We start from the raw sequence: 16,190 nt of genomic DNA on the forward strand, positions 1-16,190 counted from the left end.
TCAGTTTCAAACACATTAAGCTGTCTCATGAAAGCTGCAGATCCCTGATTTGTTGTCCCAACCCTTTTTCCTAACATCTTAAACAGTGTATATTTAGAGACCAGAATATATGCATTTTCTATTTAAAAGTAGTGTATATATAGTATATTTGAGTCATTTTTTGTCCTTGATGTATTTTCTCTCCAGTCCCTGTTTAAGTGAGTATTTTATTTGCAAAACTCTCTTGCTTACTAGTTAGTGAAAAACATTTTTTATCAGATTCTTCCATTGTGTGTCTGGTCCTGGTGTTTGCTACACTAATAAGTAAGACTTTTCTTCACTTCTGCCCTTCCTTCATTTTCAGATTCCTGAATTTATACATAGTTTTCAATCTGACACATTTGTAATCAAAGCAAGTTTCTCCAACCATACCTTTGCAATAACCATCTCTAAAAAGAATAGTAGGTATTTTAAGGCTTTGGGAGATCCTAAATTAATTACAGCCACTACTGCCAGCAGTGCAGGGCTACGTGAAGCTGTGGTGTGGCTGTGACTTTCTGCTTATCCCATGACACAACACAGTGTGGTCTGTACTGAAACCTCTGAGGCAATTGTCCATCCCTAAGCCAAAGGAGAAAACTGCTTGTAGAGGGAACTGAAAACTTTTTCAGTTGACAAACTTGGTTTAAGCGTTTATGGTTTGGTACAGTAAAAATGTTTGGTGGTGTGGGTTGTTCTAGGCATAATGCTCATGATTTCTTATCATAACCGAAGTTCAGGTGGATGCCCAAGTCCCAGGGCCCTGTCAGGCTGTGTGCTCCTCTACAGGTGCAGCCCTGGTATCCCAGATCACTGAATTTTGAACATATCTTTCCTTGGGCATGGTGTTAATTCAGACACTTGCACTGACAATGTGGTGAATGCAGAATGGACAGAGTGAGTGTATGTCCCGCAGAGCAGATATCAGATTTCCAGGAAAAGGGCAGATTTTTCACCAAAAAGAGAGGAGCAGCGTGAAAAAAAAAAACAATGACATGTGATGAAGAAAGAAGAACGTTTTTAATAGTATATTAACCCCACTATGCTGAAAGAAATTTGCAGGTGGAAGTTTGTGACTATCTTGATTTGCAAGGACCCCTGCTAGCAAAGGAGGTCAGCACAGTGGTAGCTCATTAGAATGAGTTAATCTATGGGTTAATCATTGTAATTGCTGCAAACCAGTACAAATTAGTATAGTGAAGAAAGATGCAAAAGTATTCACAAGTGTTGCAAGTTTGATACTTGCACATTGATCGGCTAGTTTTATAAGTATTTATTTGGAAACAGGACAGATACAGCCTCCATTTAAGGTATTCTTAGTAATTTGCCAAATTTCTCTAGGGACCGTTGTCAGTGCAAGAAGTGTAATCCAGTATGTGACATGAAACAAGTGTGTATGTATTTTGTATGCTGAGGCATTACAAAGAGGATTGACCAAGCTGAACCTACCTCCTCTTCGTCTTTGCATGCAAGTAACAAGTTTGCGGAGACTGTGAAATCTCAGTTTCTCAGATAGGATGTGCATAGACAAAATATTACTGGGAGGTGAGAAAAAAAAATAAAAATCGATTGGTACTTCCCCCAGCATTGGTGGTTGTTGTTATCATTGTTTATTTTTAATGTGCAACTGAAAATTTGAAAGCTTTGGTTTTATCTGGTGCTTGGCATGGCAGCCACATAGGTCTACATAAATGTGAGATAGATACTTAAGAGGTCTGCTATGCTTTTTTTGGAACCGGTTTATTTTAGATTCCTGTTTACAAGTGGGTTTTATCAGCGATCTCAAAGAAAAAGTGTTAACTTTCCTTGTGAAAAATGGATTCACCCACCTTTTCCCATGCTTTTTAATGCAGTGGTTCTGTGTACGAATTTCTAATGTATTCACACAAGTATGCACAAAGTAGAGCTATTCCATATGATGAAATAGCTGAAATTACCTCCTTATTTCTCTGTCTGCAAGAGAAGGAGCAGACCACCCTCTTTCTGACCGACTTTTTCCAACCAATAGAGAAAATAGCATTTTACACCTTAGAAATGAGGAAAATCAGCTCGTCACTAAGGCATGAGTTTACCAATATGGGGCCCTGGGGAGTGGGAGAGCAAAAAATGAGGAATATGAATGACAAAGAAGCTTTCTCCAAAGCTCTGGCATGCCTTTTGTTTAATTTTTGTTTAAAGTTTTGTTCTTGCTTTAGTTCATATGCTGTTTGTTATTAATGTCTTTGTTTTTCATGAGGAGAAGAAAAATGCTTTTAAATGCTGTGTATGTGTTTTAAATGGGTGTCACTACCACACTCGCTGTCAATAGCTAGTCTTACTCAATCAGCTATAAAATGTTATGAGTAAGGGTTCTTAATTGAGACTGGAAAAATCCAAGACAATTACCATAATAGGTTGAAGATCTCACAGACTGAACGTTTTAGAAGTCAGAGAAAATTGGGGACATATGTGTTCTGTCTGTAAGATTGGTCTATATAGGATATGGAAAAATATAAACGACAGGCATTTTGCAATGTACAGTAGCATTCATCATAGAAAGAACATATGTATTTGTTTGTCAGAAGTAATGAGGTAAAAAATGACACTTAATTGGAACTGACATAAAATGGCCTCATTAGTAGTACAAATAATATATGTGTGTAGCTTGGTTGTCAATAGGAACAAAACATATTTTCTCTGACAGATATATTAGTCTCTTTTAAGATTCATGTCAAGTTTTCAGCCAGGTTCACTCACTGAGAGAATGCTGCTTTTTCTTTTAAGGGAAAATGTTGAAGTGTAAATGATATGTGTTTGCAGGGTGCTGTGATAACACCAACAATGGACCACACTATGTCAATGCAGCCAGCAAGCATGATGGGCCCTCTGACCCAACAGATGAACCACCTTTCCTTGGGCACAACAGGAACGGTAAGATCATAGATTATACTATTTACTCTATATTTTGCAAAATGTTAATTGACTGCTGAGTTTCTCAAGACCTTTTCTTATTCTTGAGATTTCAGTCCATCAATGCTTGGTAGTTTAATATTGTTGTGTTTTATTTATGTGTTTATTTATTTTCTCTGTGTCCAAAGATGTCTGGCCCTGTTCAAGTGAACATATCAGTTTCTTTTATCATGACTCAAACACGATGTCCTACACAAACAATATCCCATATTGCTACCTCACGCAAACATGTATCTACAGATACGTTTCTACAACCATCATACAGTCACCATTAGGTATTATAAGGAACAGAACTGATTAAGTAGTAAAACAGTAGGTCAACAAAAGTTTCTCTGTACTTAACAGGAATTATCTGTACTAATTTGTATCTGAATATGGAAGTACTCCTCTAAAAAATTGTTTGTTTGTTTTTAATGCAAAATTCCTTGCTTGTGCATCAAGAAAGTTTTATACTGCTGGAAAATGGGAGTTCTGTCTTTGTGATAGGATCTGGCATTCATTTTTAACCCGTAGCAGACAGCAGTACATAGTTTGCTCGAGGCTCCAAAATGTGATTTTGGGTCAAGGTCAGCTGTGTTTCCAGTAAATTATATTTAAACATGCATATTTCAACAGTTATTTTCTCTTTAAGCTGTGTAAGTCAGACTCAATTAACTACTCCAGAGTCAGAGAAAGGCAAAAAATAGTCTTAATAAAAATTATTAAAACTGTCTGAAACTTTACTAAAATATTTTAGTAATACCGGCAGTCTATATACAATATACAGTCATTTACTAAGTGAATTTGTGCATACTGTACATACATATATATTTTCAGGAAAACACTGGCATAAACATTATACTTACACGTCTTTAAGCACATTCTGTGTAATAATTATATGAAAGGTTTGTTATGTACTTAAAATTTGTTTCTTCTATTTCACCACTGTGCTGCTCAAAGGGTTGCAGTAATTGGGGCTACATCTGGCTGGTGGATGGTCACTAAGGTGTTCCCCAGGGCTCAAGTCCTGTTCAACATTTTTGTCAGTGACCTGGATGCACAACTGGAGTGCATCCTCAGCAAGGTTGCCAATGATAGTAAACTGGGAGGTGCTGTTGTCTCCCTGGAGGGAAAAGAGGTCTTGCAGGGGGATCTAGATAGAATGGAGCACTGGGTGATTAGCAACGGCATGAAGTTCAAGAAGGGAAAGTGCTGGGTTCTGCACCTGGGAGAGTGTAATGCCTGATACAGGCACAGACTGGGAGATGAGTGGCTGGAGAGCAGCTCAACAGAAAGGGCTCTGGGGGTGCAGGTCGACAGCAGGCTCAATGTGAGCCTGCAGGGTGCCCTGGCAGCCAAGAGGCAAACTGCATTTTGGGGTGCATGAAACACAGCACAGCCAGCTGGTCAGGAGAGGTGATTCTCCTGCTGTATTTAGTGTTGTGGCCTCATCTTTTAATATTGTACACAGTTCTGGGCTCCATAAAAAGGATGTCAGGGTGCTTGAATGCATCCAGAGGAGGGCAACAAAGCTGGTACAAGGGCTGGAAGGCATGTCCTGTGGACATAAGAGTTGTCAGCCTGGAGAAGAGGAGGCCAAGAGACGAACTTATTCATGGCTCTCTGCAGCTTTCTGAGGAAGTGCCAGTCTCTGCTCCCTGAGAACAGACCCTGAGAGAACGTCTCAAAGCTGCATCAGGGGAGGTTCAGACTGGGCATGAGGAAAAATTTCTTTACCATGAGGGTGGTCAAGCATGGAAACAGGCTGCCTAGGCAGGTGGTTGATGCCTCATGCCTGTCAGTGTTCAAGAGGCATTTGTATAATGTCCTTAATAACATGCTTATTATTGGTTAGCCCTGAAGTGTTCAGGCATTCCTTTTTTTGGTGTTCTACTTGATGCTCATCTATAGGAACAGTTTCCAAGTATTTTTGTTGCTGATTAAGGTACTGTATAAAGCTACATCTTAACAAAGATACATAATCAACTCTGTTAAGTCTTCTCTTCCTGTTCCTATGTTCTCCTTCTCCCTCTCCTTTCCCTCTTTCTTATCTGTTGAATTTAATTCTAACTCTAATGTCTTCTTCCCCCTTAAACAAAAAAAAAAAAAAAAAAAAAAAAAAAAAAAAAAAAGCAGCTGTTGAGATCTGAGACTTCTGTATTTATTTCTGACAAATCTTTAATATGGTGGTTTGTTGTTTATTCCTGTTATTTAAAATGTTTCATTCAGTAATCAAAAGAAGTAGGAATTACATCTAAAAGTTAATATAAAGTTAATATCAGCATTTTTCCCCTCTGAGCAGGTTAAATTGTAGGAAATACTATGACTAGTGAGAATTTCTGCGTAATTACCATCATTCAGACGTATGTTTAAAAATTAAGACAAGGAAATGGAAAACGAATTCTGGTGGTGCTGCTGGGCAGTTCCTATGAATTTCTCCTTCTGTTTGACATTTTCATTTCCATGACTCTTGCAGACATTAAGTCTCCCGGTCTTGTTTTCTCACAGTCTTAATGTGAGCTAGGAAATTCCTTGCTAATGTTCTCTTCAGACTTGAAACCAATGTTACTATACTAATAACAAAGCCATTGTAAATGTAGATATTTCTTATTTAGGGAGGCACAAGAAGGACTCTCAAAGGCATGACTGATCTAGTGGGTGATAAAAAGGTCCCGGATTTATTTTACTGTAACTGAAAGTAAAGAAAGTCCTTTATTTTTGTAGCTCTTTACACCATCCTATCTTTCAAGGTCACAGCATTCCCTGACAACTTCTTGAAATACATGCAGAGGTGTACCATGTAAGCCTATGTTTGTTATCTTTAAAAATCTTAAGTCTTTTATGGAAAACTTCAAGAGTTAATGATTGATGGGTGTTACAATATCCACAGGCTTTTCATAAATCTCAGTTGACACCCTGTTTTGTTGCATACAGGATTTCTCTTTGGTATAAACACCAAGAGCACCATATTCAGTTAAAGTCCTCATGCAAGCAATATAATCATGGAGCTCCTCAGGAATTCCTCCTGTCAGGAATTAAAAGGAGAACTTCAGAATTTGGGCTGCCAATAGCAATTTTGTTGAATATATTTATCCTGACTTGAAATTGAATCTTGCTAGCATGGCCTGTTCCAGGAAAAAAATAAAATTAAAATGTGTGGAACAAATAGACAACCTATTTAGACATATGATTGATTTAGAGATATTTTTACTTCATTTATTCTGAAGCCTGAATTTCGATCCAGGGAGAGGAGCAATGAGAGCATAACGCCATGACAAATTGAGCCAAGTCCAAAAAATGCTACTGTGAGTACCTCAGCAGGACTAAGTTTTATGGGAGATATAAGACATAGACTATACATTTCTGTTATGAGCGTATTTTTTAATTTTATTCTTTAAAACTGTGCAACAGGGCACCATAAAGAGCCACCAGCTATCTTTCAAGAAGCCAGCCAGATTTTTTTCAACAAACAAGCCAAAAAGTCACAAACAATTTTGCTCAGTGTCAGCTGTAATTCTGTCGCAATTTAATTTAAAAGCTTTGCAGTATGCAAAGCGGTTTTTATTAAAAAGCTTTCACACATTTACTTCCTTAGAAAAGCCATTCTGCTAATTAACATATCATATTTTTTCAGCCAAAACAGACCTCTGTGGTCACTTAAGTGAGAATTGACTTCAAACCCACTTCCAAACTTGCCCATTTCAGGATGAGTGCTGGGTTTCTAAAATATTGCTTCAACAGAAAATTCATTCTCTGGTGAGTAAGCTAGAGAAACAGCATAGAGGCCTTTGCATACCTTATATCTTGTGGGAATTACTCTGGCCTTTGATGCTCTAAAAGAATCAAGTCCAGGTTGGAGGCATTCCAGAGGGGGGAGACCCTTCACAGTGAAGCATTTTTTAGGCCTTTGGTGAGGAGAGTTACCTGAGTAAGAGCAGGCTCTGCCAATTTCAGACTTGACACCAAGACTTGGATTTAAGTCTTGATCTCTCAGCCCTGAATCGCATGCTAAAACTCCACGGGAATTCAGGGGGCAGTCACCTTCATCTCTCATGCACTTGATTATTTAAATAGTAGGCCAGAGGGGACATTTCTGGCTAAATGCTGGCAAGGCTGCTAACTTACATCAGGGAATGTCCATTTCAGCAGCCAAAGTAGAATAGTTTTCCTGCAGCCCTGCTCACAGCCTTGTGTTATGGGAAGCCTTCAGTCACTGGCCCCAAAAAGCACGAAGAATTTTGTTTAGGAAACCATTTGCCACGAGCAGAAATAAAAAGTTTTCTTCCTCTCTAAAACCCCAAAGAATGCATATTTATTTTATTTTATTATCTATTTGAACATTTATATCCCATCTAATTATCAGTTATTGAATTGCCTGTGTAAAATCAGGCATTGCTGCTACACTGAGCACTTCTAATCAGGAGGATGCACTAAGCTATCAAGATGTCAGACAAAGAGAAAAATTGCAAATCCATCTTTACTTGATCTCACCATCCACCTCACAAAAATGCACATCTGTGGTAGATATTCCAGCCCAAAGGATGCTGTACAGTACAGGGATAAGGGAGGAGGTAATGGACTGCAGTTCATGGCATCTTCTCCCCCTATTCCTATTGCATCTCCCAGTTACTGTGCTTTGTGCTTCATCCACCAAGAACATAATTCCTTTCTGCCTATATGAAAATCAAATTGATTTCTGCCAGTGAAAATACAGTTTGCATTACTGATGAATTGGGAGGCAAGCGTGCTGCTCTGATCACCTCCCCGAATCTGCCTGAAATCTGGAGTTAAGCAGGAAATCTGCCAGAGGGGCAATTTCTGCCTTATTTATATGTATTTTTCATACATACCTCTTCATTCAAAAAGAGCAGAAAGCATTTACACTGGTGGGCTGACTGCGGGCAAATAAGTAAAGAAAAGCTAAACTTAAATTATGTCAAGATTGCATCAAAAAGGCAATAACTCTGAATATTCTGATTAAGGCTGACAATCCAGCCTCAGCTCCTACAATTGTACTAAAATGAAATTTTAATGCCCAGGGGCATAATGCAAAGACAGATAACCAGTTTTAACCTTGAAATTTTTCTTTTGTTTACTAGTTTATTATTATGTATTACTGTAAGGCTTGCTTTTCCTATGTAATATTCATCTACAATTAGTTCAACTATTTAAAAAAGGTACCGTACAGGGAGGATAGGCTGAGTGAGCCAGTATGGGTAGCTTTGAAAGAGCAGCATTAGTATGTGTTTAATAATGTATGGAGGCTGGAATTGTTCCATCATCAGCTTGTCATTCAAAATGTTTCCGATACAGCCATTGATCTGACATCTGTTTCGTGGTTTAATAAAGTTGTGATTGATGGCTTGAGTGGATATAATACAAAAACCTTTAGAAATATAAAAACTGAGCCATCTGATCACTGCTTTCAGTCCCTGTTGCTCAGCTCCTTTTTACTGCAGCACATACACATTTGGCCATCAACAGCAATAATCCACCTCTTCAATGGAAAAGAGATTTGCTGTATTCTTTCTCCTCCGCTGTGCATTCCTGAAGGAAGTTTTCTGTTCTGCACTTGCCCAGTATAGGTTTCTCTCCCATCCCTGCTGTTAGCATCCATTTCAGATACCGCTTCGGTTCCAGTTTCCTCCAACAGATTGAGGCAGCCTTTGTTAGTCCTCCTTGGCAGAGGTGTAATTCCAGCTTTTTCACTCTCTCTTTCAGGACTGCCTCAGTGTAGTCATGTTTCATCTTCAAGCTTTGAGGCCCACACCAGTGGGAGAATGGGTTGAAGCCAGTTTCTTTTAGTAAAACTGCTAGCTCAACTGTGCTGCCTAATTGTTCTTTACACTTGCAGACAGTTCACTCAGTTTTCAGTTTCTAATCTAGAAACATAATAGGCAACTTATAAAATGGGCTCTTCATTGCACTTCTTAAATATCATCAATAACAACAAAAAAAAATGTTTATTTTTTTTCTGGGTACTTCTGTATTAAAAGTACAGTTCAGGTAGAAGAACTGCAGTGATGCAGTGCGGGATTCTGCTGAAACTGCAAAGCACAGTAACTCAGCTTTCCTGGTCTACAGTATCAACAGAAATCTCTCAGTGGAATAACAGGCTTGTTATGCTAGTACATCAGTCTTATCTTTCACTTTGTTAGTTCTTTTTGTTGCCAGTGGAGCTTGATGATATCTCCAGAACCCTTCAATGGAACAACAAGCTTGTTATAAGTTTTTTATCTCCTATTTCCTTTGGATACTCCACGGTCACCAGTGGTTTAAAATGTCACCTAAAGGCCTCAGCAGAATAACTGCTTTGTTAGATAGGCTTGTGTGGGTTTTTTGTTTTGGTTTGGTTTTAATCTGCAATTCTATTTGCACGTACTTCAGCTACATGGAGCTGAAACACCCTCGCATTCCCTTGATGTTCAGAGCCTTGTTACAAAAAGCACTGTCTGTTATTCTAACCGTCTGTCACAGGGTCCCTAGGGAGTTACGGGGGGAAAGTTTCTTTGCAGTCTTGTGCCTTTCACATTATCAGGTGTTAATCTTGAAGCTCTTTTATTTTACTTATTGACTGTGTGGAAAATATTGGACTGAACCCATTGCAAATGCAGTTAGCGTAGTTCAAACTGCTTGAACTGAATCCCTGACCATTTACTCAGCCAAGGTCTAGGTCAAGTGCAAGCGATTAACACAGTTGAGCAATCTGTGGCAGGAGAATCATTTAAGAAGGAATTATTCTGGGAATTATTGGGAAGGAGAGAACAACAAAAGCATTGTTGAGGTTTATAAAAAACAATACCTCCTTCTCCCCCCTCTTCCCCCTCCATCTTTAAAGGCAGTCTCCATTTGCCTGATACATAGAATCACAGAATGGTTTGGATTGGAAGGGACCTTAAAGATCACCCAGTTCCAACCTCCCTGCCATGGGCAGGGACGCTTCCCACTACGTCAGGTTGCTCAGGGACTTATCCAGCCTGACCTTGAACACCCCCAGAGATGGGGCATCCACAACTTCTCTGGGAAACCTCACCACCCTCTGGATAACAAATTTCCTCCTAACATCTGATCTAAATATCACCTCTGTTAGTTTAAAACCGTTACCCCATGTCCTATCACTATCTGCCTGAACAGAAAATTGCACTCTATCTTTTCAATAATCGCACTTTAAGTATTGGAAAGCCTCAGTGAGGTCTCCCTGGAACCCTCTCTTCTTCAGGCTGTACATCCCCAGGTCCCACAGTCTGTTTTCATAGAAGAGGTGTTCCAGCCCCCTGATCATCTTCATGGCCCTCCTCTGGACTCAGTCCATCAGACCCACATCCTTCTTGTGTTGGGGGCCCCACACCTGCATGAGTGCTTTTGCTGAGGACTCCTCGCCGCTCTGTGAGGTGTCATCTCCCTGCTCAAATCAAGGTTAGCCCAGATTCCCTTTCAGAGAAGGATCCCAGCTCCCTGATTGGGGTGATAAAAGTTAAAACAAAGGAGCAGTGGTGAAACAGCAAAGCAAGAAGTATCAACCAAAATGGCCATAACTAATATTATTTCATTTTCATCATCAGACAAATGCAATTCATAGAATTAATTTGCAGACGACTTCATGTCTGTGAACTAGAATATTTAGAGGCTGGTTTCACCACTGTTTCTTGTACGTGGCAATTGCTTTCTCTTCTGTGATTTCCACAAGTGCCACCTGGTGATACTTTGAGAGGGCAATGATTATGTAGCTCAAAGCTGCCTCTTCCAAAGCAGTTTGTTATTTAGTGATAGCCATGCACCGTGTATAAAGTGAACTTTCTTATTCTGCAATAGTAAATAGAAACTGAAAGGCATAAAACCTATGGTATATGGTGTTACAAGGGGGTGGTATGCAGCATATCACCAGAAGATTCACCTTTAGTCATACTCCCAAAACCTGTTCATATGTCTTCTCTGGATGAATCAAAAATGTGAACTCCTAGCTTTGCTAGCTCCTAGTAGGTCATTTCCTAAATGCTTTGAATGTTAAAAAGAAAATGAAAGTGTATAAACAATGTATGTTCGTGTGAAATTGCATTGATACCACAAATAATATGGGAGGTCTGGATGAGAGAAGGTTTGTTTAGTTAAATTTGATTTGGTTTTAGTGATTTGGATAATATTTAGCTGAAAGAGGCTCTGTATTAGCAAAAAGTAAAGTAGGAAAGAAGAACAAATAATAGGTTAAAAAAATGACAATAATTCTAGGTTTGTAACGTCCTGCCACACCTGCAACTGACAAATGCAACAAAAGGTGGGAATCAAAAGTACTCTAAATGTCAGGTCTGTCATCTGTATTTTCTTGATGTGTTTCTCTTTTGTAAATGTGTTTTCAGTTTTGTAATCAAGGACATAACTCTTTGCCTTATTAGGATGAAAGTTCTTTTTGTTTCCTCGTCCGTGTTTAAAGTAGGCTCAGGTGAATCTGGCAGAAACGATGAATATGACTTTCCAGAGAAGTGGTAAATCCAATTTATCAGTAGTGCAAGAAAATCCTATGGGGCCTCTGTAGTCCAAGAAGAGTTTGAAGATCTTAGAGAGGTGAGGTTTGTTCTGCTAAAGTGTGATAATGTGAAAGGCAAGAAGTGTCTCCCAGAGGTGGTGCTTCCACAGTTCTGCTCTGCCAAGAGCTGGGAAACACTCCTGTGGTCGTGTCTCTGCAAAGTCCAGGTACATGACAATTGAGCTGTAAGAACAAATGCAAGTCCTGAATCCTTGAAGGGGTTACATCCTCAACTAGAAAGAGCAACATGACAAATTACATGGAAGAGTGACTACCGTTTGCTTAGCACTGTTGCAGTCCTTCATATAATACCAGTTCTGTCTGAGATGAGGTACTTGAATTATAGCAACATCAATCACAGACACTGTAAACTCCAGAAAGAAAAAAAAGGGGCATGAAGGTGATAGGCAACAGTAGCATACAACACAGCACAGGTAGCTATGTGAAGGGCATATATGGGAAGGAGATGGTTTGAATGACACTAACAATATAAATAAGGAGCTGAAAGTAAAATTGAGAAAATGTAACTTCAATATCTTGAAGAAATTTGTGATATACCAAGGGCTAGCCATTGAAATGAATTTGGCAGAGGTCATCATTCGGGACATCTAGAATTCATCTGTGACAAACACCTTAATATGTACTGGTGGGATTTTCAGGGGCTGATACAAAAAGCAGTGGCCCAACAGACATTTTTATCTCTAACCTCTGTTTTTCTTTGCAATGAAACATCGTCATTTCAGTTCAAAGTAATGAGAATAACATAATTCTTATTTTCTATTCATTTAAGTGTGAAGAATTCAGGAAGTTTTGAAAACTTCAGAAAATATTTATTTAGTATGATACATGTACCAAGACTCAGACATGAGCTGTGCATCAAAATATCATTTTATTTTCAATGCCTGAAGTTTGCACAGTAGAGGAGTAAACATGCTGCAAGTAACCATTCGCACTGTTCACTTAATAAAAAAATAAAATAAAACACTTGAGCAGCAACCTTTGAATTATATTCTCAGTGTTGGTTTTTTTTTTTTTTTTTTTCATAAGGAAAGCTTCACTTCCAGGAGCACTAAGACTTCATAGAAACACTAGATTAGGAGTGCTGCAGTGTTTCTGAAGGTGACACAATGCCATTCCATACAGTGGAGTTGAAAGTGGGTTTAATTTGAATGATTTTCAGTGCTATTTATATTTTAATGGCAGTGGCATAAATAACATAACCTATCTGTTGGGCAAAGGCCTGGATCTGCAGATGCTCACAAAAATAACGTCCCATTGAATTTCACTGGCTTTTCCTGCAGTGTATCCCATTGAACTTCAGTGCACAGTGCATTTTACAGTTAATCCACATGACTTATCAGGTGGTTGGCAAGCTGATAGCCCAAAGGTTTAAACTTCCTCTAAGACAAATTGCCAGTGTTTTGAGGTATCTTTCTTATTTTCATCCGGAAAGAGCAGCCTGTACAGGGTTCATTCATTTGTGAAGCAAGGTTAAATGAAGGAGCTAAAGGTACAGTCTTCATACACTGCGTAAGACACTGGTGTCCTGTATATATAGCCTGAAGTTCTCAAAAAAGGGTAAGCTTTGTTCAAATGATTTACAATTCCATAGGGAGCTGCTGATGGCAATAACCTCTATGCCCTCAGATGGTATTTTATTATTTGTGAGTTATGGGCGATTCTGTGTCAGTGCTATGGCACTGCAGAATCCTCTTGCTCCTAAAAGACTCAATTTGGGAGGCGAGCTCTGCTATAACTAATATTTACTATGAAACAGCTCAGTCAGCACATTTCATTAAACTGTAACAAGGGGTTTGAGAGCAGCTGCATCGAGTGAATTTGGGAGTTTGCTGAATTGAGTTGTTTTTCTAGCAAGGTAAATGAACTGTTGAGCACGGCAGATTTCTACTGTGTGGCAGATGAGAGCTGCACCATGTTGGGATGGGTCCAGGGGAGCAGTCGTATCTCAAAGAGGCACAATCCTTTTCCAGTCCTATGGAGGACTACTCTATCCTCTGGGATTCATTAAGGCTTTTGAATGTGATAGGCACACCTGTGTGCACCCAGTTTTGCCTTTTTAATTTTCACAGGTTTTATATTGCAACAGCCAGTTTCCTGAGAGCCTAGTTTGTAAATGTCTGACTTACTGAGCATTGGCCCGTCTCAATTCCCCGTTTTCCTATGCTGAACGTGTTTCTCTTGAGGATTTCCCTCAAACGAGTATAATATTTCTAAGAAGTAAACTGATTTCACTGATGCAAAAATTTCATCCTGTATTTTCTTGCCTGCCAACCAATACTATGCACAGGGTTTACAGAATAGGCCAGATATGTTATGATTCCCCAACTGATTTTACAACTGCTTTTTTTTTTGTATCAGCCACTAAGCACCTAACTATTCCTCTGCTCTCACATTGTTTACCATGATTCTGCTCTGCTACCAACCCTTCCCACCTAAAACACCTGCACCGGGCTCAAAAATGAATGTATTTGGTCTAACTTCAATGACCATTTTTGACAGTGCTAATTAGAGTGATAAAAATGTAATAACGAGCTAAATTGAGTATTTGGCTATGATGCCACTCCCACAGATGTTATTGCCTGGTCTAGCCATGGAGTCCAAATTGGTGCTCAAAAATTTAGTAGCCCAATTTTATAGTAAAAACTTCTGCTGCCTTTCTTGTAATGTGCAGTTGCTCCTGACTAGCTATTAGTTGGGCTGATTTCCTTTAAAGATAAGACTTTTTTTTTTAAAAAAAAAAAGAAAAGAAAAGAAAGTTTTTGCTAATAAATGGCTGCTTTGCCAAGTTGCCCATAATTTGATTTATTTTATTTTAATGGAGGTGTTCTTCTTTGATATAAGAAAAACAATATCTTTTTTCATTTATGCTTTCTAGAAGATTAGTCATATTGCATATTCATGGATTTTATTAATAACTAGAAAACAATGCAATTGGCAACACCTTCAAATTTCCTTGATGTGTTACAGGGCACAGGGAATAGAAACAAATATAATAGAAACAAATTCCACTCCCTGTATGGATATTGGTGTAAAAAGGAGGTTTCCTTGCTTTATTTGTATAGCTTGTGCCTGAACTATGGAAAGCAGAAGACCACTGACCTTCCCAAAATTTCTGTCCTTTGTTTCAAACTGAATGTAAAAGAGCTGGAAATGAGAAATGATTGATGGAAAAGTTTAGAGTAATTAACTGCAACAGAAGGCAAAGAAAAGAGTGATACATTTCAAGGCTTATAAATCCACCTTTTCTTGTCATTAATTTTCATACAAATGTCATGACCAGCCTTCCATTTTCACGTTTTCCAAAAAGAAGAATATGGCTTAGGTATCATGACATTGTCTTGAGCTTATTTTTAATATTAGGATTTTTATGTTTTTGCATACATTCTTGGACATGTATTCCAAGGAGTGGTAATATATGATTGCAGTTACAAGTCTGGCACAGAAGTGTGAAGGATTAGTGCCTCTGGCCTGTAATTATTCCACAGAGATTTTTGCAGACGGTTAGGCCTTTTGCAAACGAAGAAATTGCAACACTGGCTTTTAGTTTGAAGAACTTCTTTTGTAACCAGTTCAGCTCGTGTAGCTGTGGAGTTCCTATGGAATCACTTTAACCCCATCTACACATAGCGTACAGATTTTGGCCAAACATCTCTTGGATGGCTCAGTGGCATTGCTAATGCAGACAGGGCATTCAAGGCAAAGTCCAGATTCTCATCATGATGGACTACTCTAAGCTGTTCTGGTTATGGCAGCTGAACTAACTGGCCCCTTTTACTCGTTAAGAAAAGTATACATTCTACCAATTTTGGTTAGCTGTGGTTTTACTTCCTACCTCTTCAGTGTGCCTAGCATTGAAATTCATTTGATTCTTACCAAATAATCTCATTTGAGATTTGACTCGTTAACTGACAGTATCAGGAAATCCCCTATAATAATAATAGAAAAGATCATAAACTAAAAATTTGCCGTCAACCGAATGTTCTAAACTCCCGTGCCAAAATGCATCATGAATGTCAAATATATTTTGACATTTTTATTTCCTTGAGTTCAGTCACAGTATGGACAGCTGTGTCTTGGTGGTTGTATTTTATGGCTTTAATCTCGCTCTGTTTTCATCTTCACGCTCTGTGTAGTCTTTCTCATGATCCGTCACAACAAGCAAAAAGTTCCAGTCCTGAGGCTAGGATAACAGTTAAGCAGATGCTGTTTCAGTTCACAGTGACAATTCCTTCAAGGCCATTGGGGGCTATTACCACTGGGCAGGCTCGCCGAATCCCCTCTACCCACCCACCCCCATCCTGAGATTAAATTCATTGCCCCTGAAATCAGCCACTAAGTGAGAGGAATCTGCAAATGCCCTTCTACAGCTTCATGAATAGCCAATTTTGCACTTTCTAAATGTTAACAATGCTAATATATATTTTAAAGTGAGGCTTGGGAACTCAGTGTAACCCTTATATGTCAGCAGTGATCCTTCTATGTAAAGTAAATCATGCAAAGTCCTATGGTTTTAAAGGTGCTGGTATAAATTTATTTGATAGAAAAATGGCCACTTCGTCATCTTTGTCATATTATTGGAACAGAAAATCTGCCATGCAGTTAGGACTTTCTCCATTGCAAATATTTGCACAGCACTTCATCACTTCATATCTTTTTTTTTTCTCTCTCTCTTTTTTTTTTTTTTTTTTTTAATTTGAATAGA

General features: G+C 38.7%; 1 protein-coding gene across 9 annotated transcripts in view; it reads left to right on the forward strand.

Moving 5' to 3' along the window:
- RBMS3 (RNA binding motif single stranded interacting protein 3) overlaps nucleotides 1-16,190 on the forward strand; it is a 694,738-nt gene that overhangs the window by 658,316 nt on the left and 20,232 nt on the right. For all 9 annotated transcript variants that reach the window (XM_032183106.1, XM_032183102.1, XM_032183101.1 and 6 more), the window contains one exon: nucleotides 2,818-2,928. In XM_032183106.1, the coding sequence (XP_032038997.1) occupies nucleotides 2,818-2,928 (111 nt within the window). The remainder of the gene's footprint in view (nucleotides 1-2,817; nucleotides 2,929-16,190) is intronic.

The sequence above is a fragment of the Aythya fuligula genome, chromosome 2 (genome assembly GCF_009819795.1).
Source record: "Aythya fuligula isolate bAytFul2 chromosome 2, bAytFul2.pri, whole genome shotgun sequence".
NCBI lineage: Eukaryota > Metazoa > Chordata > Aves > Anseriformes > Anatidae > Aythya > Aythya fuligula.